The sequence below is a fragment of the Helicoverpa armigera genome, chromosome 21, assembly GCF_030705265.1.
Source record: "Helicoverpa armigera isolate CAAS_96S chromosome 21, ASM3070526v1, whole genome shotgun sequence".
In the NCBI taxonomy this organism is placed as follows: Eukaryota; Metazoa; Arthropoda; class Insecta; order Lepidoptera; family Noctuidae; genus Helicoverpa; species Helicoverpa armigera.
Window position 1 is genome coordinate 8,546,296 of NC_087140.1, and position 27,629 is coordinate 8,573,924.

Here is a 27,629-nt window from a genome sequence, read left to right on the forward strand (position 1 = left end):
AACTATTATACAATATTTGGCAAGTATTTAACACACTCACATAAAAGGTAGCCTTTAGCCTTAATAGAAAAATGGACAGATCCGTAACACTGATTTTTTTTAGAAATAGGTCCAGTAGTTTCTAAGTCTTAACGCATTCAAACAGACAAACTCTCGCAGCTTTCCTACTTACCATCTTTTGAGCCTATGAACCAAATATGAAAATATTATAAGTCTTTGTGCCAATGTAGATAAGTTTTATCTATATGTACTTACTTACGTGCGATTTTTTGCCAACACATCAAAAATCTACATAGGTAAGTAGGTAGTCGCTAGGTTACTGCTCCTAATACATACCTCCGAATTCATTAATTTGGAGCGTTCAAGCGATATCCAAAGTTATTAGAACGAAAACCACTAGATTTGGGTGGATTAGAATAATAGAATTAAGAATTCGAGGACGTCGTTTTAATTAACAGTTTGTGTATGTATTTAAGGATGTTAAGGCTTATGGGGACACAACAGATAAAAATGTTAGATTCGACAATGATAGATGATTATTCGAAGGCTTTTGTGGAGAAATGTGAAAATCGAGCTCTTTAGGAATCAGATAATACCTACTTCCTTATAACTAAAAAGGTTTTTATGAATTACCTAACAGATAAAAACTACACTGACATATAAAACTGTCAAGTTGATTGACCATTCACGTTGGAAATAATTCAACAAAAAATATTCTGCTACCTATTTACAGCTTTGCCAAGACTTCGTAGCAATATGACTTCACGTAAAATAGAGGATGTTCATCGGGAGCTACTGAACAAACTGCTGTCGGATTCAGGGTTGGTCTGCTTCAGGTCACCGACTGAGTCGCCTGATACCTTCACCAGTTCAGGGTCTGCTGAGGAGCAGGGTAGGTAGACCGTGAGATAGAAGCAACCATTGCAAACTGTCATAGTAGATAAATATTTTAAGCCCGATAGCTCTTATGAATGTTCCTAAATATAATAGTATATGTCTGTTAGTCTTCACGGTGAAACGGCAGAACCGATAGAGATGAAATTTGGCACGGATATAGATGGATACCTATTACAGGGTCTCTTGCTGACACTCACGGATGAACCTATATGTATTGGTAGATGTTAAATTTGTTACTATTCAACGGCAAAATTACTGCAAGTTTCGCTTAGCTGCTTCTACAAAACTGTTACAATCTTCACCTAGAAACTACCTTCACCAGGTCCACCAGAAGAAGAAGAAGAAACGGTACCAGAGGTGGTCTTGGAAGAAGAACCGAAGGTCGTAATAGAGGAAGAGTCTCTAGAGTCGTTACCAGAAATATTCCCAACGCCATCCTTGCGATTCGTACTGCCCGACAAAGTGAGGAAAATTGAGAAACAGAATAGGTGCTTATAAATATTTATAACGCTGCTTATATTATTCGGTATAAATAGTCTTAAAGTCAATGCATCTATATCATCCATCGTCATCTCCCGAGCCTTTTCCCAACTATGTTGTTCAGTCTAACCGGATGCAGCTGAGTATCATTGCTTTATAAGGAGCGACTTCCTATCTGACCTCCTCAACCCAGTTACCCGGGCAACCCTAAGGTTAGACTGCTGTCAAACTTACTGGCTTCTGACTACCCGTAACGACTGCCAAGGATGTTCAATGAGAGCCAGGACTACAGTTTAACGTGCCATCCGAAACACTATATCTATATAACACATTCGTATACATAGACAATGCATCTATATATTTTGGTGAAATGGTATAGCTAGATGGAAAGGAAATCATGGCTAAGTAACAGCTCAGGTTGCCTGAGTTGCCTTTCAAAAGGTATGTCTTGAAGACAATCTGTACCTATCTATTTAGATCCAATTTCAAATACATACAAGTTCAATCACAAACACATAATGTTCCTGGAATAAAAGTGACATGTTCCCAAGTAGTTTATCACCAATCACAAATATCAATTCTACAACTCCCAACATTTTTAACATAACTACATATTTCTTCCTTCCACAGGATTCACGTTTTACCAAAAGAATTCAACACCAGTATAGATCCTCTCACCATTCCGAAGATCAACACCACACCACAACAGAAGTACATAGAGATATTAGCTGAAATAGTCGGCTGCAAGAGATACAAGAGCAGTTTGGCCGAGTTCTGGTTCTTGGATACCATGGCTAATTTGCTGAGAAGAGCACAGGAGGACGAATTGGATAGACGTTAGTTTATTGAGCTCATCTTCATGTTAATGGTCAGAATGGTAGTCAGAAGCCAGTAAGTCTGACACCAGTCTAGCCAAGGGGTATTGTTTTGCCTGGGTAACTAGGTTGAGGTGGTCAGATAGGGCAGTCGCCCCTTGTAAAGCACTGGTACCCAGCTACATCCGGTTAGCCTGGAAGCCGACCCCAACATAGTTGGGAAAAAGGCTCGGAGGATGGATTTCATGTTAATGGTCTTGAGCTACCAGTTAGAAGAACAGTATTTAGCATTGACTTACCTACTGACTGCCATTATTGAGGTACCACGAAGACATCCGTTGGTAGCATTCGTTTCAACTATAGTGACCGATCAGGAATATCCATGCGTTAATATCTCAATAGCAGATTCAAAGTAAAAGAAAGTCAAGTACCTGTTGATTTCTGACACTTGCGCGAATATTAGACATTTAAATAAAATTGCTTTTACGGTTTTTTTTTGCGGTTATATTAATATGATGTAATCCCGACGTTTTGGATACTTTACAGCATCCATAGTCACGGGCAGACTAAGGTGTTGGTCGTCTTGATATTTTAGTTACAAACAGCTACCCTACATTTTGTTGATTATTGACAATCCGATTTACGCAGAACTAGCTCACTGCATCCTTAGATCTAACAGTTTTCGGCTTGGATTTAGATTTAATAGTTTATAAGATGGGGTTTCCAAAAGGTTATATGTACGCTCCAGCCATGTTCTATATTGAAATTTGTTTTTTTTCAATAGCCTCGCGAATCCTTCTTTTATTTAAATGTCTACAAGGTACTGTTGTCATATCGTTTATTTCAAGTAAAGGTGCAATAAGTTATTCATGTCAGGGTCTCATTCTAGCCACCCAAGCAATCCTAATGCTATGGTTCTGCGAGTGGATGAAAGAAATGGAGTACTTTGACGCCGCTGATAGACAACGAATGATGAAGAGGTTTCAGGTCTGTAGCCTCATCATCTTCCATCTATACTAATATTATAAAGAGGTATGTTTGTTTGGTTGTAATGGATAAACTACTAAAAACTACTGGACCGATTTTAAATATTCTTTCACCATTAGAAAGCTATATTATTTGCGAGTAACATAGGCTATATTTTATCCCGGTGCGGGCAGTAGCTCCCACGGGACGCGGGTGAAACCGCGGGAAAACGGCTAGTATTAAAATATTGTTCCTCAATTAAGTTTACATACATTTATCGATACTCCTTCAGAGTCGCATTGCCTGATTTGATCAGTAAAACATCTCGAGGAAACCTAGACTATACAATCAGAAATCACCAACCCGCATTGAGCAAGCGTGGTGATTAATGCTCAATCCTTCTCCGTGTGAGAGGAGGCCTGTGCCCAGCAGTGGGACGATAAACAGGCCGATGATAATGACCACCCCGACAACCATGTCATCAGTTTCTAAACGTGTTTTACCTATCATAGGATAGGTCATAGATGCTCAAGTCTCTTTTCAGGATAATATGCTGGCAGCAGCCAGGTATATAGCTGAAACTGGTTTCCTACCCGATCCGAGTACAGCTGGGGTTCATTACAAGGCCATGGAACAGGCCGAAATGGACAGCATGTCGTCTAAACAGGAATTGTCGAAGCAAGGAGTGCATTTTGGGCACGCCAGTTACGAGTGCTGTCTGAGAGATCTTACGAAGATCATTCATTATATTTTTGATCTGTTAGTGTTCAATCATTATCTACGTATCTTGACTTTCTCATTTCTTTGAAAGTAAGTGTAGGTAGCTAGTATGATTAGTGGGAATATGGTTTTTAGTCTGTTTTCGAGTATTGCTGAAACCAACAATGGCAAAAATTGCTACTATTTTAAACGACTTTCCCAGGACAATTCCATTGGTAAAAATTGTTGCAAGGTAAATTCCATGTCAAAAAATCAGCAGCATTATTTACGCAACTTGAAGGCAAAAATAAATGAAGGTCTTATTGTAGCTTCCCCAATAAATTCTAACCATCCGTCTTAGGTCATAATCGAAAGACCACTCTTATTTATTTTCTAACAGACATGAAAGAAAGACCCCCTTAAAACTTAAGCACTTTTAGTTTCAGCACAGACTACCAATACAACCTAGTCCGTTCAGTGTTCACGTTCACACCAGAATACGCGTTGTTAGACGCTCCCTATCAAATGCAGAACCCTAAAAAAATTTATGCTGTCGCGAAAGCTAAGCCTGCCAAGAAAGAAAAGTCACCCAAGAAAGACAAAGCACAAGCAAAAGTCAAGAAAAAGGACGTTGAAACTGAAGAGTATTTGGCTTTGATGGAGGTAAGACATTCCGAATTAAAACATATTTTGTTAATCTTTCGCTTATAATATTAGTTTACTAGACAGATATAAGTGAACTCTAAATATTCTGAACCACTAAGGCCAAGTTCACCGACGACATGAACAATTTTCGCGTTAGATTTTCAAAGTAGACGGTTGTTTTAAGAAAACCATACATTTATACTGTCGGCGAAGATGGGCTTGAATGTGGGGTAGTTACCTAGTTGAGATAAGAATAATCCACGCATCTATCCACAAAACCAACATTTGCGACCATTTCACAGTTAAAAGCCAAAGAAGAACGTTTCCTAGAAGAGAAAGAGGAACGTGAACAGGAGGAGTGGAACCGCAAAAGTCACATTCTACCTCTCACCTTCGCGGCTACGGACGAATTCTTTAACAAGTACTGGCCTCCACCGCCCCCCGAGCCTGAGCCGGAACCAAGTGTTGAAGTTGCTAAAGGAAAGCCGAAGAAGGGGAAGAAGTGATGGGGGATGGGATAGTTGGGGTGATTTGGGATAGTTGTGATGATGCGGGATAGTTATTGTGATGCGGGATTTTTGGGTGATATGGGATAGTTGGGGTGATGCGGGATAGTTGGGGTGATTTGGGATAATTGGGATGATATGGGATAGTTGGCCTAATGTCGTATAGTTGAGTGAGAGTAGGTTAATATTTGGGAAGATAGTTATTTACTGTGTTTAACAATTCATTCGGTTATGTTAACATTAAAGCTATAAAGATGAACACATGATTGTTTTTTTTTTTCAAAAAAAATATCATTCTACTCCACATCATTAATTTAGAAAGATATAGCAAATCAAAAATGTACTATGGGGATTATAAATAAGAAAACATCTACAGGTTACAGTTGATTTAATTCTCTATATTTTACATCATTGACAACTGGTATTCAATGTACAAGAATAATGTCTTTATATCAGTTCTCGCTATTAAATTACGCAAAATATCATTTTACTTGAATTGTGCATTATAACTCACTGATACTTGCTAGGCGGAATACATGAACTTTAATGTATTTTTTTATTCGGTAAGGGGTAAGACATTTTTAGTCAAAAGAAGTCTGACTCCCACTGCACCCACAGCGGGAGGAGTCATTTGATGATTTCCCACAAAAAGGGATAGACAGCGAAATAATAATGTTGTACCTTTTCTAGTACAATAGCTGCACTCATTATTTGCAAACTTGGGCAACTGGACTTGCATCTTTATATTGCGAAATATATTTTTAATAATTATATATTCGTATATGTATTCGTAATTTCCTTCACTTGTTTCTGGAATACCTAATATATTTTTAGACCATATATCCCGCCTAGCAATGTTTGCATAGAAATGACTTTAATACATAATCTAAGATTCCTAATACATATGTACATCGATAAGTTTATAAACTTACGAACTAAATACGACATATAGATTATATTTGGTTATAAATCCATTAATATTTAAACACTTTTAAAAGATCAACCGTCTTACCACAAAAACTTTTAAACGTCAGTTTATGCCTTGTCTAAAAAAATGTCAAATTATGACGTTGACATATGGTTCATTTTGCAGCCAAAATTTTATTAGACAAGTGTAAAACAGGGTTTAAAGTTTTTGTAGTAAGGCCAATACCGTCTTACCACAAAAACTTTTAAACGTCAGTTTATGCCTTGTCTAAAAAAATGTCAAATTATGACGTTGACATATGGTTCTTTTTGCAGCCAAAATTTTATTAGACAAGTGCAAAACAGGGTTTTAAGTTTTTGTAGTAAGGCCAAAACAGTCTATAATGAGACCTTGATACTTATATCGATATTTTTGAAAACATAAATTTAGGAATAAAAATTTTACTACTATTTTGAATAAAAAAAATGATAGGGAATTGCCATGAAAAAGTAACAATTATTTAAAAAATCAATTGCATTTTATTTTGGTACTATTATTTTGTTAATATTGAGCGTTTAAAAAAAGTTGAAAATCATATGGGTATCAATTAATTGTCAGTTACCCAATATTTAAAATTAAAAAATCACATTAAAATTATTTTTTTTACGGAAAGTCATAGCCCATATATGGGCAGTAATTAAAAAATATGTAAAATAATAAAAAATATTCGATAGAACTCAATGATATACAAATTGAGCATTTGATTTCCAAATTGAGAGCAATCAGTATCAGATTTCGACTATGAAATCAAAATTTAGTTTTTTTTTTGTAATTTTATTTTTTTCGTGGTGTTTTTGGATCTAGTAAAGGCCTAATGTATTAATATCACACTCATATTTGAACAGTAAAGCTTCCATTCCGACACACACGCAACAGCAACGCGCGGCTGTCGCCAGACTCGGAAGGGAATCTTAAACTAAATACCATGCTTAGATTCAATCAGTTTCGACGCCCCTTTTCAAGTAAAATTATAATATATTTATTTCTAGACATTTCTTAATAACATTGATATAGTGAAAGATAACCTTAGATTTTAAGCAAAAAGGTTGCTATTAAAAACTATTTAGTTTGAAAAACTGGCACTTTAAAAAAAACTTATAAACGTACTATTAAAATTAAAATATTGCACTATAGTACTATGTGAAATGTTTGAACTATATTTACTTCATAAATTGCAGTGTGGTTTGTAATAAATGCTTACATCATACTTTTAGAGCTGAAGCCAGAAATAGCCAGACCTTTATTTTTAACCGACTGCACAAAAAACAATTCAATTCGGCGATTACCCTGATATAAAATTAGCCCTCGTCGACAAATAGGGAATTGAGCAGTCCAAGATTTTTTCACAAAGATAAGAAAGAAGTTTGCAAGTTACCAATGCAACTTTTCTAAGTTTGTATGTACTTTCTAAGTATATCTTCGACACCAATTACTGTGTTTCGAATGGCACGTTAAACTGTAGGTCCCGGCTGTCATTGAACATCTTTGGCAGTCGTTACGAGCTGTTCGAACAAGCCAGTAAGCCTGACAACCAGTCTTACCTAGGGGTATTGGGTTGCCAGGATAGCAACATAGTTGGCAAAAGCTAGGGAGATGATGATGAGATAAAATAGAGATCTGGCAGTCACTGGCTCTTGATCTATATAGTAACTATTGATTGATCAGTGAAATATTTCATCTGTGGAGTACTAATCAACCGTTAATGGCAGTTATGTTCATAATACAATATTTCTTATTTATAAACTGGAGGATAAAATTAACATATTTGTAATAACATAATGCATTTCTTAGAAGATAATTCAATAATACATTGAACAGGTTTTCATATATTAACTGTTTCTAAACGCGGGTGGAACCGCAGGTTAATATGATATATGTTTATCTAAATTGAAATGATATGACATTAAATGGCCTAAACAATAAAATATTAATTGCATTTTCAAATTAAATTAAGCAAATGGCATTTTTGATATGATCATGGGGAAAAACCTTTTAAATAGTTTTTCTTCTTTTTTTGTTTGTTTCATAAATATAATTTTAGTGTACTCTAATTATTTGTACAAATACATATAGAATTGGGACTTAGCTGCATCTGGTTAGACTGGAAGTCGATCCCAACATAGTTGGGAAAAGGATAGGCAGATGATGTTACAAAATAAAGCAATAAAATTTGACACACTGGAATTTTTGTAACTTCTCAAAAATTGAGCGTCAAATGAACAAAATCTAAAATTTTGTCCAAAATCAGATTTTTATGATAGTGTACAATCACAAAATAATTGAAAATTTTGAATTTTACTGCACCTAAATAATTATACAATTTGGTGCTAAACAACTAAATAATTAATAATGCAGATTTCTCTAACACAATTTCCTAAATACGCAATATTTTTATTTATTTTTTCATATAAAAATTAACTCAGTCTAATTTACACAATAATTGAAATCAACACCATTTTCAGATTTAGTCTTGGAATTTAGTTCTTTTTTGTCAAAATTGAGCACTTTGCCTTTTTAGGCAATAAACCGATTTACTGAATAGTGCAAGTAATTTATATTCATGTAGTTGCTTATGAAACTTTCACAAAGCAAGTTTCCCGTAGTCTGGAAGCTGGTGATTGATTCACCCGTGCATCGGAGAGCACGTAAATGTCGGTCCTGCGCCTGATCTCTTTCCGGTCGTGTCGGATTGCCGTCACATCGGGCTATGAGTGAAGGAATAGTGAGTGCACCTGTGTCCAAGCAAATGCTTGTGCAGTATAATATGTCCTGCACAGTGGGCTGATTCTGAAATATTCATCACTTGCAAAAATCAGTAAAAACGGTTGTTAGAAAATGGAATTTAGGAAAAAAACTATCACAATTTAGATATTTTCCTACTTAATCATTACAAAAGGAAGATTTTTACGACACATAATAATTATAATTACACTATTTTTATTAATTAATTACATTCTTATTATGTATCACTATATGACCGATACTGATATTATGCTGAAAACGGCTATACCACATTACATGGAGAGAGAAATATTATATATTGACGCTATCATATATTCGAAAAAATATTACATAAGAAAGTCCAAGTCCAACAAGATTTTTTCAAATTGGCCCAGTGGTTTTAGAGATAAGTGCATTCAAGCAAACAAATCCTTTTGCTTTCTTGAATTAGTATTTATCTACAGAAAACAGTAATATCAGTATCTGTCCTATATTAATACCTTGTGATTGAGAATTATATTCATAACATGGGCACATCCCATTATTAATTATAATAATAATTACGCTTTATATACAGTCCTTTATAAATGCAAGTAATTAAACATATTCAATACATGTTTTTATTTATACTGTGATTTTATGAGTAAAACTTTTTCGTGAAATATTTTTTTATTGGCAACACAGTTGGGTGTGACCAGTCACTAAAAATAACATTCTACCAAAAAGTTCCACTTATACAATACAAAAACACATAACTTACAAACTACAGATAATAATTAACATTGGAAATTGGCAAACATATAATTATAAATATTACATTTTAACAATTATGTAGTTTTTTTTCAAAAAGCTCGCAGAGATCCGCCTACCTAAGGTATCGGCGTGATAGTACGAAATGCAATTCCAAAATTGTCTTGAGATTCAGTTTTTTTTAAAGAATTTTACTTATTTTTTTAGATGTGGCAATGCTGATTTTTTTTGTACACTGGCAATATAGATAACTGGCTATATTGAGAGCAATTTTTGGCTTTCATTTGCTTAATAATTACATATGGATATTTGAATGAATTATTTAGTGTAATGGTTTAAATATTTTTGAACATTACTTATATATTTTTTGCTTTCAAAATCTTTATTAAACATAAAAACAAACCAGTTTCCCATCCAAAAAAATAAGTAAAACTCCCCACAATCATAAAATTCATCACTATGGCACATGATGACATTGCAACCACTTTGAAACCACGATGGCACATTCCAAAGTTCACACTGAAAAGTCTCAAACACACACACCACTATTTTCGAAGTCGGTTAACCGTCACTGTAGATGGCACAAGACACAATACACTGACACTTATAAGTTTGTTTGTAAGTCTTGGACACTGCACATTGTGTAGTCACTCTGTCCGCTATGGTTGAGTGGTTGAGTGGCTCAGATGTGCAGGGCGGGCTGGGGTTGCCCCGAGCGCGGCGCGTGCTACAGCAGCGCGCGGCGACACTCGTCGCGGTAGGCGCCCAGGGTGCCCCTGTTTCATGTCTGCCATCTGAAAGTTGAAGATTGATTTCGTTAATCATTTTGGAATTTCTTGCCGATACTTCGCCATAGGACCATATAGAACTATCAAAAGAGTATACAGAGAGAGGCATATTTCAAATACAAAAACGCTTTCGCTTTGGCTTGAATTTGTGAAAATGACAAAAAAATGCCATATTTACCTATAGAAGATTAGTAAGTTAAGTATGTTTTAGACTTCTGTATTTGTTTTTACAGAGGAAACAGTAATAAATCATCTGTGAAATTTTCAACTGGTCAACTGTCAGATTTCATGAAATATAAGTCAGTAACAGACTGATGCCTTAGCAAAAAGGTATTTATTTTCGGGTACGGACCCCTAAGTATGTGTAAAAAAAAATCGTACCTAGCTTTCTGCAACTCTATCTGTCCCTCCAAAGTCTTAGCGAGGTAGATAACGAAGAGTTGCGACAGTGCAACTCCTAGCGCGACCGACGCTATGGTGTACAGATTGCGCTCGGCCCAGGATCGCACGATCTCTATGCAGCCGCTCGTCCAGACGCGCTTGCTTGCTTCGGCCACCTGGAATTAAATGGGATCAGTTATTTAACGTGTTTATTGGTACACAGAAAACTCTGGAAAAGGTTTATGAACCTTTTTGATGAACTTCTTGGTGACACAGTCTTTTCTATTTTGTTAACTCATAATTAATTAATTTTACAATATTTGCACACGTTTATAGCAAACAAATGATTCTATTTGAACACACTTTCTCAAAAGTACAATATGGCGGCACACTAGAACAACATGACGTTATAAGCACTGACAGACTTTCTGGGTCCTGATAACCAGTCTTACCAAAGGATACGGATTGCCCGGGTTACAAAGTTGTGGAGGTCAGATTAGGCAGTCGCTCCATGTAAAACACGTACTCAGCTGCATCCATTTAGACTGGAAGCCGACCCCAACATAGTTGGGAAAAGCCTCGGGAGATGATGATGCTAGCCGATGATGATGATGAAAAACTGACGTTTAATTTGTCATTTACAATAGGCCTTACTCCCACACACTTAAGGTCGAAATTTCCTCAACATTTTTTGCCACTTACCGGGTAGTTCTGAACACCATAACCGCACATGATATTGACGAGTCCTGAGGATATATCGGTGGCGTTGATGCAGCATGAGAAGGGCACTCCGCATCGCTCCACGGATGGAGAGGAACAGTTGAAGTACTCGTTCTTGGACCAGTCCATGTAGCCGTCTGAGGTTAGACCACAGCAGTGGAACTGGAAATTTTAATGGAAATGTTATAATTTTTTTATCAATAGTATGCCATAACGTGCTATGTCTTGAACGTACATCTACATTTATTAATATGTACTATAAAGCTGAAGTTTGTTTTGATAAATGTCTGAAAATACTGGTCCGATTGGAAAATTTATTTGTGTTAGCTAGAACTACCTAGAGTATAATAATTGTGTTTAAATAAATATTGTTTTTCTAAAGTATTACATAATAAATTTAGGCTAGGAAACAGAGCACAATAACCAGCTTTTGAGGATAAAATAAGTTTTATCGTGAGTGATTGTTCCCGGGAACAAGATAAGGAAATTAACTTGATAAGTCCCGGTTTTTTTTAATTATAAAAATAGTTTATTTTTCCTTAAAGCATGAAAAATACTGGATAATTGCTAAAAAACATTGTTTCGGAAGCAAGATGCTAAAAGTTAAGATATAAATTTACACTACACTATAATTTACACCAACTATTCAATACAAACCCCCATTTCACATTAAACAAAAAAAAACTAAAATTCCAAACCCACATCGCTTTGAGCAAAGTCGATAAAATTTTGCAAATCCGGGTCATCTCTATACGCGTGCACGACACGTTCCGTGAAGCTCAACTCTAGTAGACCGTGGAGAGAACGGGGAAACACGAAGCCGCATACAGCCCCGCCCATTTCGACTAGAAACAGGATCAGCAGGCAGAGGGAGTACTGGAAAAAGAAGAGAAAAAATAAATTAAAACCATGATTATGAATCGTGGTTTTAAAGTACCAGATTTTATACCAGGTTTTAACCACCGTCCCGATAAAAGTTAGTGGATTAAACCTATTACTATAGCGGGTTCTTCTTTAAATCACGTTTTATAATAATGAGGGAAAGGATTAGCATGGTGATCCAACGAGGTAATGCTGCCAGCCTCTTGAGCACGCTCCCAGTAGACAGCGATAGGGATGATTTTTTTTATGCTTTTTAGTTTTAGTTTTTTTTTACTAGGATAGTTTTTTATCTTTACTGTAAATATGTAAATATACTTATGTATATGTAAATAAATAAAAGTGGTAAAAAATCCTTATCAATATACAAAAATGAATGCCTATATTTCTTGATCACGCCATCACGCGTGAATGGCTTCTACCCAGGAGAAGGACATAGGATAGTTTTTGTCACCATCCGGCTTCGGGAAGCAGTTATCTCGGGCCGCGGGTGAAACCGCAGACGGAAGCTACTTAATAATAATAATGGCGTCCGAGGCCGATTTCGACCGCAGCGGCTGTTCACATATAAGGAGATCAGCCAGCTGTGCAGGACATATTACAGTGCACGAGCCTTACTAAGTAACATAACATTACAAATGCGAATATGTGTCCTATCCCGGATTTCTCTATGGATAAGGAACCTAAAAAAATTACACAAATATTGGCCAAAAAATACTATATTTTAATCATCTTCCTTAAAAAAACACCATTATTTTTAATTAAAAACAAGTGACCAGAACAAGGAAAACCAATGTTTTATCAAAAATTAATTCATAGTTCAAAAATACTAGAAAAACACGCTCTTATAATTACATGTTAAAATTGTTACAAAACTTGAACAAGTCCAATCACAGCTATGATAAGATGTTCAATCATGAAGTTTCACTTCATAATTTCCATTTAAAACAGCTGCCAATTTTCATGACTATTTTCCAAAAGATGTTAGTCTTTTGGGAAATAGTTAAATCCATTACATAGTTTACATACAGTCCGACTTAACAAACGCGTGTTTGTATGATAAGCCCATATTCACCATACTTTGTTACACTATTGTTGAACATCTTTGGTAGTCGTTAAGGATAGTCAGAAGCCAGTAAGTCTGACAAGATCACATTATAGGCAGCTCCTTGTAAAACATTGGTACTCAGCTGCATCCGGTTAGACTGGAAGCCGACCCCAACATAATTGGGAAAAGACTAGGCAGAGTGAGAAATATGATCGTAAATACCTATACTTATAGTAATTTTGTCCAACGATAACATGCAAGTTACAACCACACTGATAAGCGCATGAAGATAAAACACGACTGCTTCTACTGCAAATCAATTTATAAAATATTTTTTATTTCCGAAAAATACTTTTGAGTCACAGATGACGAAGTATGGAAGGATTATGCTACACGAATTCCAAATAAATTGGTATAAGTCCAGGATGATAGTGATTTTGGATGATGAAGTTAACTTTACTAATAATACTTTATTATAACAAAGGAATATTTTTTATTAATAAACTATATGTTTATGTCACCATTACCTAAATTTTATACATATAACATTACTTCGAAAGTCAAGAAGGATAAATTAATTAATTATAGATGGCCGACTACATTTATTGAAAACATTCAATACAACTTTCAGAAATACTAATTTAAATAATTTCACTTTTAATAACACAAAATAGATATTAAAATGAACAGAAATAGTCTTGTAAAACATCTCAAGATTCCTTACATTACAAACGTGTGTGTTCAGATCTTTGTACATCAATCAAACTTCAAAGGCTGCGCGGATTATGGTGGAATTTGGTAGAAGTATTATTTATATATAAATTAGCTTACACATCATAAAAACATTTACACTACCTTTTAATCTGGTGCGGGAAGTAGTTCCTTTCTACTTGAAAATACAAGAACATTGAATACTTACAAACTTAAGCAGACAAGTGTTCTCCCTCAATGCGCCGACGCATCCTGCGAAGCTGACGACGAAAACCACGCCCCCTAGCAGCGCGATCAGCAGGCTTATGTTCAGCATTACATCGTATACGGTATCCAGCTGTAACAAGAAAGATTATTTTTAAATTGTATTTAAATGTCATAGCACTATTCTAAAGAGTGAGAGAGTAAAAGTATGTGTGTGGCGTATTTCAAAGGCAAAATTATTCCTAAAATCAATCCAAAAACTATAAAATTATAGTGTTACTAAATAGTGCTGGTAATAAAAGAGAAGTTGAGTTCAACAAGATCTGTATGAACAAGGACAGCAACTAACTTCAGAAATAAGAAGCGAGAACATCACTCAACTGGATGAATTTTTTAAAGTTGGATACACTATCTTCCAAAAGGATTCTACTACCAAATTGAATTGAAAGTTTAAAATGTACATAAGTGAAACTGACTTTCACTACTATTTAGCATCCTCGGTTGTGAATACAAATTGAACATCTAAAATAAACATCCTCTTAAATATGAAAGTTTGTGGGTTTGGATATTTGTTCCTCAATTGCGCTTTTAAAGCTAAACTAAATGAGCTGAAATTCTGCCAACATACAGTTTGCTATGGAACATTCATTCATCATACCTTAAAGGCTCAACAAAATTGGCACACATACAGTTAGAAATTCAACTTAACATAGGATACTTATTATCTGGCTGTCATTGACATCCTTGGCAGTCCTTACGGGTAGTTGGACACCAGTCTAACCAAGGGGTACTGGATTGCCCAGGTATCTGGGTTGAGGAGATCGGACAGACAGTCGCTACTTGTAAAACACTGGTATTCAGATGAATCCGGTTAGACTGGAAGCTGACCCCAAAATAGTTGGGAAAAGGCTCGGAGGATGATGAATTTTTATATGGGAAGTAGCTCTCACGGTAAGCGGGTGACACCGCGAGCAGAAGCAAGTTACAAATAAAATTCCATACATACATAACATATCACTCATTTAGTTGCCTACATAAAAAGTGTGTAAAATAAAAATTCCTTTTAAAGAATAATATCGGCTAGAACTTGCATAAACACGGCTAATATAGTGATAACATTTTTCCTTGAGTAAAAAAAACAGAAATAATGAGATTATGTTTTTGACCTTTTTACATCAGTAACGAAGTGATAAAAAATCTAAGCTGTAGTTATTTTGCTCACTTTTCCTTCTGGTTAAATTATTATCCATGTAGATAATTAAGAGGAAACATTTTTATCGTTGTTTGTTTGTACCCTTAAAACTTCGACACTACTGAACCGATTTGAAAATCTTTTGCTGTTGAAAACCAACATTATTCATGAGTAACATAAACTATATTTTATCCATGTATAGGCAGAAATTACCTCATTTCGCGGGTGAAACCCCGGGAAAACAGCTAGTTTTTTGTATAGAAATATTAATCTGAACCAATGTAAATATTATTTTTAAAAAGTGTTTTTTTCTCTGCTTGACTGAGATCTGTATACATTTACAGCATTTGAAGAGATTATTGTATAAAATAATCTGTTACAGCATTTGTATCGTGCCACTGCTGGGCTGCAGCCTCTCACACAGAGAAGGCTTGAACATTAATCACCACGCTTGCTCAATGCGGGTTGGTGATTTCAGACTTTATAGTCCAGGTATAGTCAAAATGTTTTCCTTTAACTTTTTGTCAGCCATGTCTAAGATATACTTAGAAAGTATGTTCAAACTTAGAAAAGTTAAATTGAACCCATACCCTCTTACTCGAGAGGTTGGTTCTTTACCCACTAGGCCACCATGACTTTTACAAAATAAAACTTACTTTAAAATAATACTTACTTTAATTAATCCGGTCGCCTGCCATTTATCGATGAATGCATAAAGTCCTACAGCGATCAGCAGACCTCCAAATAACTGTAATTATACAACAACCAATGTTTATTACAGGAGCATTGGCTCTTAATAACCACAAGTGTGAATAATAACAAGTAATGAAACCATTGTTAATTTATTGATTTCTGACACCTATGCGAATAGACATTTAAATAAAACTACTGTTACACATTTTATTGCAGTTATATTGATATTTTTAAATCCCGATGTTTCGGACCCCTTACATCTACTCTTAAGTCTCTAAAAGTAGTTTATTAAGGCTCAGTTGTTTGTACGATTTTGACAATGGTTAATTTGACGTTTTTATTAAGAAATTTTAAAACTGGTACTTCAACAATGCTTTTTGAATTTAAACCCTGTTTATTTTACTGTAACTAGAACTTAACCCTAACCTTGACGTAACTGAGCTTCGAACAACCGGGAATTAGCAGTTAATTTCAATATATAAAAAGTTTTATCAACATTGTTTACTGTTATTTAAGTGCCTACTCAAATGGAGTATAAAATATACTTTTATAGTAATATGATAAAGAGGAAACATTTTTGTGGTTAATTTGTACCCTGAAGACTACGAAAGTACTGAACTGATTTGATAAATTCTTTCACTATTGAAAAGCTACACTATTCCCAGGTAACTAACATAGGCTATATTTTATCCTGTTAAAGGGAATAGTTTAATTTAAAGAACTGTATAGAATTAATCAAAGAAAATAAACAATTATTCATTTTATATTGCTATTTTATACCATCACAAGTTAATTAATTGAATAGGCTTGTGGTTTTCCTCAACTCACCTTTAATATAATATTTGTGTATTTAACTTGTAAAATAACAAACCAATTCCTATGTATTAAGTATTTCAAGGAATCAACCACTTGGTGTACTCAGAATTTGATCAATAATAAGGAAAAAAACAAAAATAAATCATATTTCAGGTACCTAAACAGAATTAAATATTACCTTAAGTATAACATGAGTAGGTCAAGGAAAAACTACATTAAACTTAAAATAATACATTACTTGAGGTCATTGAACAGGAATGTGCATTTTATTAGACAATGACATCACAGTGCAAGATAATATTGAGATGAGACATGCATAGACTTTGACAACAAGATAAAAGATTTTGAACACTTTCAAAGAAATTCATTGTTAGAACAGACACCTATGTATGGATTATAATATTTGAATTTTTCAAAAGTGACTACTATTTCATTATTGTCACAGAAAGTGTGAAAATATTGCAATAAAAACCAACAATAGGCTACATTTATCGCGCCATCACATTATCGCCACAAAGGCCGGAACAATAGAGGACGGATGCGGCCGAGAAACAACGAGACTGAATGCCAGGTTTCCCATGCCTACATACATGTATCATCGAAAACAATGATTCACATCAAACAATGATGAATGAAATCTTAAAATTCCAACTCTCTAACATTGAAAACTACACCAATTTATACGTAATCCTCAACCTATGTTAATACTCTTGAAGTTTTTATATAAAAAGCGATAAATAACTCACCCAAAATATAAAATTCAATACAAAAATCATATATTTTACACATCCGCTCACGTAAGTGAAGTTCGGACCGCGGCGGCGATGCATTTTGAGCTAGTTTGCCATAAAACAGACACAATTTAAAGATGTACACTATCTAGTGTTTATTTTTGTTGTTAATATTAATTATCTTTTTATATACTGAACAATATTGGCGAATGAGTAATCAACGTCCACCTCGAAATCGTTTTCCTGTCACTTCTGTTCTGAACATAGATTATAGAACGTCGGTCTTTGACATTTTGCACAGATTATACAACACAATGGTAGGAAATGTTGCGTGTGTTAAATAATATTTTCCTAATTTTTAAATAAAGGGGACTTTCCTTTCCTTTCTTAGAGGGATCTTTTAAAGGACCATGGGCAAAAATGTATGAAGCCTGGGCTCACCCACCAACAGAGATGAGACCACTTTGAATATACTTGTAAAGCACTAAATATAAAGATTTTAACTCATTTTTGCGAAGAATCCATGGGGTTATTTTGCTATAAATATTTTTCTCCAACCATAAATAAACTAATATTCTGCAAAAAGTAGTGCTGTTACGGCATTGTAGGTTTTGTTATTGAACACCTTTAACTAGTTTTAATTCCAGGGTTAATGTATACATAAAAAATAAAAATAAATAATTGTTAGCAGCTGCAGTTAAAATTATTTTTGTAAACATTTCAATCAATAATAATGTCGTCTAAATATCCTGCCGGTGGAATAAATTGTGTGTGCCTGCCTAACCCTAGATACCATATTATTGAAATTATATGAGCACAACTTCCTACTGTGCGTCTACCTGTTAGACACGAGCAGTAATACTGAGTGATGGCATCTCGACCCATTTCGTTTCTGTTAACCAGAATGTATACGTAATATGTACGTGCACGAACATGTCTTGACTGTATCCTTCTTCTTAATAGCCACACATTTTGGTGTTGGATATTGCAATTATCAATCAAAAAGTTCCAATTGTCGTTACCCATCAGAATATGTTCTTGGCAAACTCTGAAAAGAAAAAAAAACTATTCTTAGGTGCATCGGCCTAGAAGTCAGTGTCTAATGGATGTTCCTGAGTTTATACGCCACCGACTTCTATGCCGATGCACCTAAGAATAGTTTTTTTTTGCTTTTCAGTGTTTTTGGGAGTCGGTTTTATTTGTTTGTAAAAAGTTTTTTTTTTTTGGCTTTTCAGTGACAAGCATAGTTGTCACTATCCGCATTTGTGGAAAGTTCCCATCAATACGAATAATATAAGCCCAAACACGAGGTAGTTTAATATGTAAGTTGTCGAGTTCCCTCGACCTTCTCCGGTCTCCATCATCAGGTCAGCTCCAAACCTTCACTGTTGCATAGTGTTATCAGACGTACACCTCACTGTCAAGTTTTTAATCTATGCACGCCTACAATTTTCGAAAGTTGCCCTCGATTTCTCAGGGGTTCCATCATCAGATCCTGACCTGGTGATTATGAGGTGGACCCATAATCCTAGCATAATCAAATCCTGTGAATTAGGTTTTATGTCAGGAACAACCAAGCGCACTACGACTCCTAACAATTGTCCTTTTCTACAAAACCTATTTAAGTGCATATCTTTTTTTTGCCATGGAATTGAAGGTAGTGCCCATAGTAACAATTTTAGTACAAACAAAAACCTTCACAACGGCATATGCTACAACTCTGTTGGACAATGAGCCCAACTTGACTCATGGTCCTTTATTTGAATTGTTTAAGACCTCTTATGGTGTATTCAGCAGAAGAGTCTACTATAGATATGACCTACCGTTGGACTCCATAGAAATATAAAAGTGTGACTCAATTTACTTAGGACATTTTTATGCTATCCCCTCATGTACCTACGGCTTATATAAGGTCCCAGACCAAAGCATTTCGAAATCCCAGGAGTCCTGAGAAAAACTGTTTTGTCTCTTATTCAACATTACGAAAAGTATACTTACGAACGAACTCTTCTATTCTACTTTTATTACCTTAATTGAAAAGAATTATATTAATTGATAAACGAGGTATTATACGAGACAACTTTTTTTTAACCGACTTCCCAAATCTTCCAAATTACCAAGACTGTTAAAATTACTAAATCTGACAAATTACCAAGACTCCCCAAGACCCAAGGGGAGACAAAAGGGGGGACTCCCCTTTTGTTGTTGTAAATGAATTTGAATGTACATTTTTCAGCAGTATAGGACGGGTTTGCTCACAACCTTACTTAGGGCTGGATTTGCCTCTGAATACTGTGGTAGAGTAAGAGAAAAGCTTACAGAAACAAAATATTTTGTAACTTAATTTAATTTATTTCACATTTTCAATATCCTTCATCGATAGTCATGGTTAAAGACTCAGGTTCATACTCGTAGTCAATATACCGGTTCTTGATAATGTGCTTGTAAATGAACGCTGATTTTCTTGGAGTGCGAGTACGTAAAGGATCCTGAAAGTCCATGTGGTATAGCCCGAAGCCAGTTCTGTGGGAGAAAACGACGGTAAATCAGCTGTTAATAAGGATATTTGAACTTATTTTGGTTTTATTGTGTCTTGAAAAGGAATGTGGTATCAAAACGGGATGTTTTGCGGTCTAGCCTCATTTTTCTTTGTAAGTTGATAGTTATGGTTCTTGGGTAGGTAAGACCTTGGATAATTGTCGGCGTTAAGGAAGGTAACATAACTATCAATAATCAAGAGCCAAATCGGTATCTACAGACCGCGGAAGTAATACTCAACGAAAATTATAACAAAGCTACTTGAAAACCGTATGCAAATCGGTCAAACGTTTAGCGGTTTTTTATAACAGCCTTAGGTATCTATTTTTGCGTTGGGAATTACAAAAATATTTTTATTTGTATCTAAAGTATAAAAAGTATAGCTATACTTACACATAGCCATCCAACCATTCCATGTTATCCATGAGACTCCAAGCCATATACCCCTTGAGGTTCACCCCAGCGTCCAAGGCGTCCAGGGCGTCTTCTAAAGCAGCTCTGTGGTATGTGATCCTGTCATCATCCACCAGGCCACTGTCAGGGTAAGTGGCCCAGCCGTTTTCAGTGACGTAAATGGTGAGGTTGTTGTATTTCTCCTTCAAATGGGTGAGGACGTGGTATATGCTGTTTGGCGCCAACTAGAAATAGGTGGTGTTGAGTTCGGTGGTAAAAATCATCAAATGACCCCTGGAGATGTGGGTTAGCAGCGGTGAGGGAGTGTCAGACTTTTACTGAGTAAAAACCCATCATGTTACTTCGTAGGCCTTTTATGTACCAGGGCCGCGGTAACTCTTTCGAACAATCCCGCAGCCCCGGCGGGCCTTGGCCTTGCCGCTGGTGAGACATAACTTATCTTGCATTGTGTTTAAATACATATAGTCATTTGTTATCTTAAGAAAATGGATTTGTTTGTTATGCCTGAGATAATTCTATTAAAGATAATGAAAATAATGAACGGGTCCTGCGATATGGCGGCGACATCAACCGACGATTCTTGTAGGTTTTATTTCAGTAATTCCAACATAGAAATATAGATGGTCAATTCAATAAGTAATGTCTTGTTTCTTCTGTTTCCTCATTTTTGTTTAGTATTGTAGATACTAGTGCATCAGAACCCCGATGGACTACCAACCCTGGTGAAACCAGTTACAAGTAATGAAATGAAACATATTTTTTCTGGAAGTATCAAAATTGACTCACGTGTTACTGACCTTCAACCAAGGAGCTGAAGATACCGGCCACTCCGGAGGCACAAAGTACCCAAGATCAACATCATCCATCATCGAAGGCGCAGAATGAAACGCTTTGTGTTCCGTCGCTGACACCAGGACCGTGGTGTAATGGTTCACTCCAAAGAAATCTGAAGCTCCCTTGACATAAGCCTTCTCTTCGTCTGTGAAGTCTGGTAGGCGGGAACGGGAGAAACCTTGCTGAGCGCTCTTCTCTGCGATTCTTTGAGAAAGCTCTCGAGGGAAACCACCTTCGGCCGAGAAGATGGGTTCGGCGTACAAACCCCACTGGAAAATAATAAGGGAATATAAGACCAAGATATCATAACTGGTTTGAGCAAGTTAGGTAGGTAGTCGCTGGTCGCTGGTAACACACTGGTACTAGTGGAACTATTTGGTTACGAAATAAAGATAAGTATTTTGCAAAACTCGAAAAAACAAATATTGCCGTCTCACCTGAACTTGTCTCATGATTTCAGCTGCCAACTCATCTTCAGCAGAATCAGTGGCCGGACCAAACCAGTTCACACTAATAGTGATACCGCACTGTCCTCCTTGAGTTGCCCTGAACTCCTTGTCGTACAAATGGTAGGCTCTAGCATGAGCCATCACCAAGTTCTTCGCACACAAATACACGCCTACACCAGTGGTGTTCAGAAGAGGTGCTTTGTTCATATCCTCAAGACCTTCGAAGCAGATCTCTCTAGGCTCGTTGAAAGTGATGAACAACTTGACCCTGTCTCCGAAATTCTCGAACACAACCCTTGCGTAGTCCTCAAACCATTCGGTGAAGAGAGGGTTCATGAGACCTCCCAAGTCCTGCAACTTTTGGGGCAGATCCCAATGGTACAGAGTGACCATAGGAGTGATGTTGTATTTCACCATTTCGTTGATGAGGTTGTTGTAGTATTCAATGCCTGGTGGATTGATTTCATTGGAAAAGCCTGTAGGCAGGATACGGGCCCAGGAGATTGAGAATCTGTAGGCGTCCAAGCCTAGTTCCCTCATCATCTCGACATCACGCTTGTAGTTGTGGTAGGAGTCGGCAGCGATGTCTCCGTTGGTTAAATCTTGAACGACCGTAGGGTTTGTGTGGGTCAAATGGTCCCAAATGTTTTCACCTTTACCTGAGCAGAAACATTTCATTTCTTATTTTCTCTTTTACCTCACAACTTGTGTTACTGACTTGAACGTCTATCATCTCACAAAGTAATTTTACAATTAGCTTACCATCAGCATCCCATCCACCTTCAATTTGGTAAGAAGCTGTGGCAGCCCCGAAGAGGAAGTCGTCAGGGAATCTACGCTGATTCCTGACTGTTGGTTCCTGGCAAGTAGCTGCTACTGCCAGCAAACTGTAATCATTAATCAACAATAATATTGTTACAAAGAATAAATTTTTTAATCGATAAATATTACTTGCTTACCAAATAATACGGTACTTCATCTTGACAACACCTTCGAAACTAAATCGCTCATGCGCCGAGTATATCTTATTATTAAACATGCAAATTAATTATTATACTTCCTAGCTTTAGAACATTAGCGTTTCACAAAGTTTCGTACACGTGTTGCACCCTCCAGGGTTCACAACGTGGAACAAACAATTGAACGTAAAAGAAGTTGAGAATTGCATGAAAAAAGTAGCTTGCAGACATTGGTTTATTTCTCTTTTGTCATCAACAAAACCATTTTGCTGAAGAGAAGAAATGATCAAAGTTAAATTACATCAAATCATAAAGGGATAATTTTGGGAACGTAATCATGACTGTTTGTCCTTACGTAGAGTGTAAATATCTTTCAAGTATTAGAGACACAAAGCCACCGTGTGAGGGCAATATCAGTATGTAATCTGTGTCACCATGCAAAATTCGGATGCTCAACGCAAGGCCGAAATAGACTTCTTGTTTTACGGATATGATCTACCGTAGTGGGCCCCATAGAAATCTAAAACTGAGACCTAATTTACTTGAGACGTTATACTTATTTTCTAATTTGTATGTACTTCCTTATGTACTACTCCTTTATACACCCCCGTCCCTCAAGTAAGTGAAGTACGTTTTTCAGCCATGTTGAATATATGTGTTCACAACCTCCTTTAAGGGCTGGATCCACCCTTGAATGGCTAGTAAGGTAGGTATGGAAAGTCATATTAAAGTTACAGAAAATCAACACATTTCATAAATTCAAATGATTTATTTCACATTTTCAATAAATAAAGTGTTCAATATCCTTCATCGATAGTCATGGTTAAAGACTCAGGTTCATACTCGTAGTCAATATAACGGTTCTTGATAATGTGCTTGTAAACGAACGCTGTTTTTCTTGCAGTGCGAGTACGTGCGGGATCCTGGTAGTCTACGTGGTAGAGCCCGAAGCAAGCTCTGTGGGAGAAATTATTCATCTTTGAATGCGGTCACCTAAACTTAATACTTGGACTCATTTTCTTTGAGAGCTTGAATGGAATTCATCACAATTCCTCAAGAAGGCTTACTACAAAAACTGATAATGCATAAGTCCTCGTCCACAGATTAGGAGGGCTAAAATGCTCTAAAACTTACGATAAAATAAACTTAAGATTGAATTAATGCTACTTCTTTAAAACCGTTAATTAGCTTAAGAGGTACTGAAACAGACAGATACACATAGCAGTCTTTATAAAACCTTTCTTTTAGTATCGGGGGTTGAAAATAATGTTATAAGTAGAAGGTGACACATGCTATACTTACACATAACCCTCTAACCACTCCATGTTATCCATGAGACTCCAGGCCATATACCCCTTGAGGTTCACTCCTTCGTCTAAAACATCCAGAGCGCTCTCCAACGCAGCTCTGTAGTAGGCGATCCTGTCATCATCCACAAGGCCACTGTCAGGGTAAGTGGCCCAGCCGTTCTCAGTTATGTAGATGTTGGGATTGTTATATTTCTCGCTTAAGTGGGTGAGGGCGTAGTACACGCTGTTCGGCGCAAACTGCAAATAAGTGTTGTTGAGTTTGGTAGGATTGGTTCTATCGTTGGACTCAAGATAACAATTGAGATCTTAAGAAAATAGATTTGTTTGTTACGGTTAAGATAAAAACAATGCTTGAGATACAATTCTAAAATTCTTAAAGATAATAAAAATAATGGACGCTTCCTTCGATCTGCAGATATGGCTGTGACATCTAGCGGCAATTATTTTAGGTTTTATTAAAGTAGTTCCAGCATAGAAATACAGATAGTATTATATTTTCAAATGTAAATATTTTTAACTTTTTCTGTAGCAATAATTTAATAACGAAAATCAAACCTCATATTTAGTACATCATATTCTTCCTTCGCATTTCATTCGTTTCGGGCGTAAGCCAGTAGTGTTACAAATTATAAAATGAATCATGTTCTAATTAAAGTAGCTATCGGAATGGTTTCAGACAAAAAATCATACTGACCTTCAACCAAGGAGCTGAAGATACCGGCCACTCCGGAGGCACAAAGTACCCAACATCAGCATCATCCATCATGGAAGGCACAGAATTAAATGCTTTGTGTTCCGTCGCTGACACCAGGATTGTTGTGTAATGGTTCACTCCGAAGAAATCTGAAGCTCCCTTGACATAAGCCTTCTCTTCTTCTGTGAAATCCGGTAGGCGAGAACGGGAGAAACCTTGCTGAGCACTCTTCTCTGCGATTCTTTGAGAAAGCTCTCGAGGGAAACCACCTTCGGCCGAGAAGATGGGTTCGGCGTACAAACCCCACTGGAAAATAATAAGTTAATATAAGACCAAGCTATCAGGTAAGTAAGATAAGTATTTTGCAAAACCCGAAAAAACAAATATTGCCATCTCACCTGAACTTGTCTCATTATTTCAGCAGCCAACTCATCCTCAGCAGAATTAGTGGCCGGACCAAACCAGTTGACACTAATAGTGATGCCGCACTGTCCTCCTTGAGTTGCCCTGAACTCCTTGTCGTACAAATGGTAGGCTCTAGCATGAGCCATCACCAAGTTCTTCGCACACAAATACACACCTACACCAGTGGTGTTCAGAAGAGGTGCTTTGTTCATATCTTCAAGACCTTCGAAGCAGATCTCTCTAGGCTCGTTAAAAGTGATGAACAACTTTACCCTGTCTCCGAAATTCTCGAACACCACCCTTGCGTAGTCTTCAAACCATTCGGTGAAGAGAGGGTTCATGAGACCTCCCAAGTCCTGCAACTTTTGGGGCAGATCCCAATGGTACAGAGTGACCATAGGAGTGATGTTGTATTTCACCATTTCGTTGATGAGGTTGTTGTAGTATTCAATGCCTGGTGGATTGATTTCATTGGAAAAGCCTGTAGGCAGGATACGGGCCCAGGAGATTGAGAATCTGTAGGCGTCCAAGCCTACTTCCCTCATCATCTCGACATCACGCTTGTAATTGTGATAGGAGTCGGCAGCGATATCTCCATTGGTTAAGTCTTGAATTACTGTAGGGTTGGTGTGGGTCAAACGGTCCCAGATGTTTTCACCTTTACCTGAGCAGAAACATTTCATTGATTATTTCTTTTTTAGTCAATAATTTGTGACACTTACATCTTTCAGATGGAATTCAAGTTACTATTGTTGTACGAAGTAATTTCATAATTTGCTTACCATCAGCGTCCCATCCACCCTCAATCTGGTAGGATGCCGTGGCAGCCCCGAAGAGGAAGTCATCAGGGAATCTGCGCTGATTCCTGACTGTTGGTTCAAGGCAGGTTGCCGCTACTGCCAGCAAACTGCAATCATCAATGAAATGCCGATGAAAACTCAAAGAAATTTTACAAAGTAACAATAATATTGTTACAAAGAATACAATTTAAACTAGATAAAATATTACATAACTAGCTTACCAGACAATAAGGTACTTCATCTTGACAACACCTCCGAAACTAAATCGCTCATGCGACGAGTATATCTTATAAATAAAACATGAAATGCATTATCATACATCTTAACTTTAGAACGTTAGGTACATATGCGTTTCCCAAAGTTTGGTAAACGTGTTGCACCTCCAAGGGTTCATAGATAAGAGGAAACGATTGAACTAAAGAACAAGTTAAGAAATGCATAAAAAAGGAGCTTGCAGGCATTGGTTTATTCCTCTTTTGTCGTGTGTCCTCTTTTGTCGTGTGTCCTCTTTTGTCTTGTGTATCATACCATTCATTCATTCATTGCATGTGTATGTCACTTTCATCTTGGTTTTGCGTTTTTCTGATAAAAAATCATTTTTTACAGAAATCGAGTTGATTAACGAAGTTAGGCTTTTTAGAGTTTTATTAGGATTCAAGGTGCAATGTGGAACCTTCGACTATTTTTTCTTCCATTTTTTAAAAGGGGTCCATAGTGTTTAAGTTTGAGAGCCACTAACAACCCCTTCAATCATTATCAGATGTGCGATTTACTCTCGTTAGATTGTCTTATCATGACAAGCTATTTGACTTATTTATGTGTATATGTATCTTGTCCTGTTATGCAGTTGCATGTGACTTAGACCTTCGAAAGATTCTGAGGTCAAAAGGGTACTTCCGCATCTATTTACAGTTGAAATCAACAAAACCATTTTGCTATAGATAGTCAGTGATCAAAGTAATTGCGTCAACTCATAAAGGGATAATTTTGGGGTGCTAATCCTGACTGTTTGACATTTCGTAGAGTGTAGACATTTTTCAAGTCATAGAAACACAAAAAATGTATTATCAGTAGTATCAGTATGTAATCTGTGTCACAATGCAAAATTCAGATGTACAGTCAACTTCAGGTCAGTGGTAACAGTTTTATAGGAAAATCGTACTTATTACTATTGAGTTAAGGTGCATGACAGTTACCACTGATGTGCGGTCTACCGTACAATAGACTTCAGAACTGGGAAGTTTGTTTTCCGGCCATAACACTACTAATGCCCGTTTTCACCAACAAATGCCTAAATTTACGTATCCCCTAAGAGCATTTAGGGAACACTTAATACGAATTTCGTTTTCACTAACGTTTAAGTGTCCTTTATCACCTTTATTTTTGGGGGAGCCCTTATTATAAGTGACACTTAGTTAGGGAAACGTTAAGAGATTGTTGGTGAAAACGGGCATAAGTGGTAAAAGGGGGCCTTATGGGGTTGCAGTCCTTTTGAAATTTTGACGTGAAAAACTGCTTAATACTAGCCTACTTCTACTATGCGTTTTTACTTTGATAGGCAGAGCCGTCTTATCTATCTATTGCACTGGTAGTTAGCTGCATGCGGTAAAACTGGAA

The 27,629-nt window shown here is 36.5% G+C and overlaps 3 protein-coding genes across 3 annotated transcripts; 1 reads left to right on the forward strand and 2 right to left on the reverse strand.

Moving 5' to 3' along the window:
* The first annotated feature begins 682 nt into the window (after positions 1–682).
* LOC110377070 (uncharacterized) lies at positions 683–5,253 on the forward strand. Its single transcript, XM_049849241.2, has 7 exons — positions 683–892; positions 1,220–1,385; positions 2,008–2,213; positions 3,082–3,179; positions 3,703–3,917; positions 4,298–4,520; positions 4,805–5,253. Exons 1-7 carry the CDS (start codon positions 757–759, stop codon positions 5,006–5,008), a joined length of 1,248 nt encoding a protein of 415 aa, XP_049705198.2. The 5' UTR covers positions 683–756; the 3' UTR covers positions 5,009–5,253.
* Positions 5,254–5,379: 126 nt separating this feature from the next.
* Positions 5,380–17,882, reverse strand: LOC110377072 (tetraspanin-33). The gene is made up of 7 exons (XM_064040138.1): positions 17,625–17,882; positions 16,043–16,117; positions 14,182–14,310; positions 12,038–12,211; positions 11,318–11,497; positions 10,616–10,791; positions 5,380–10,240 (listed from the first exon to the last, which is right to left on the reverse strand). The coding sequence occupies exons 1-7, from the start codon at positions 17,706–17,708 to the stop codon at positions 10,228–10,230; spliced, it is 831 nt and encodes a 276-aa protein (XP_063896208.1). The 5' UTR covers positions 17,709–17,882; the 3' UTR covers positions 5,380–10,227.
* Positions 17,883–19,938: 2,056 nt separating this feature from the next.
* Positions 19,939–26,303, reverse strand: LOC110377053 (lactase/phlorizin hydrolase). Its single transcript, XM_064039970.1, has 12 exons — positions 26,234–26,303; positions 25,995–26,119; positions 25,206–25,876; positions 24,808–25,113; positions 24,106–24,350; positions 23,604–23,760; positions 22,804–22,868; positions 22,607–22,731; positions 21,833–22,503; positions 21,359–21,664; positions 20,541–20,785; positions 19,939–20,132 (listed from the first exon to the last, which is right to left on the reverse strand). The coding sequence occupies exons 1-12, from the start codon at positions 26,251–26,253 to the stop codon at positions 19,973–19,975; spliced, it is 3,096 nt and encodes a 1,031-aa protein (XP_063896040.1). The 5' UTR covers positions 26,254–26,303; the 3' UTR covers positions 19,939–19,972.
* Between the last annotated feature and the right edge of the window lie 1,326 nt (positions 26,304–27,629).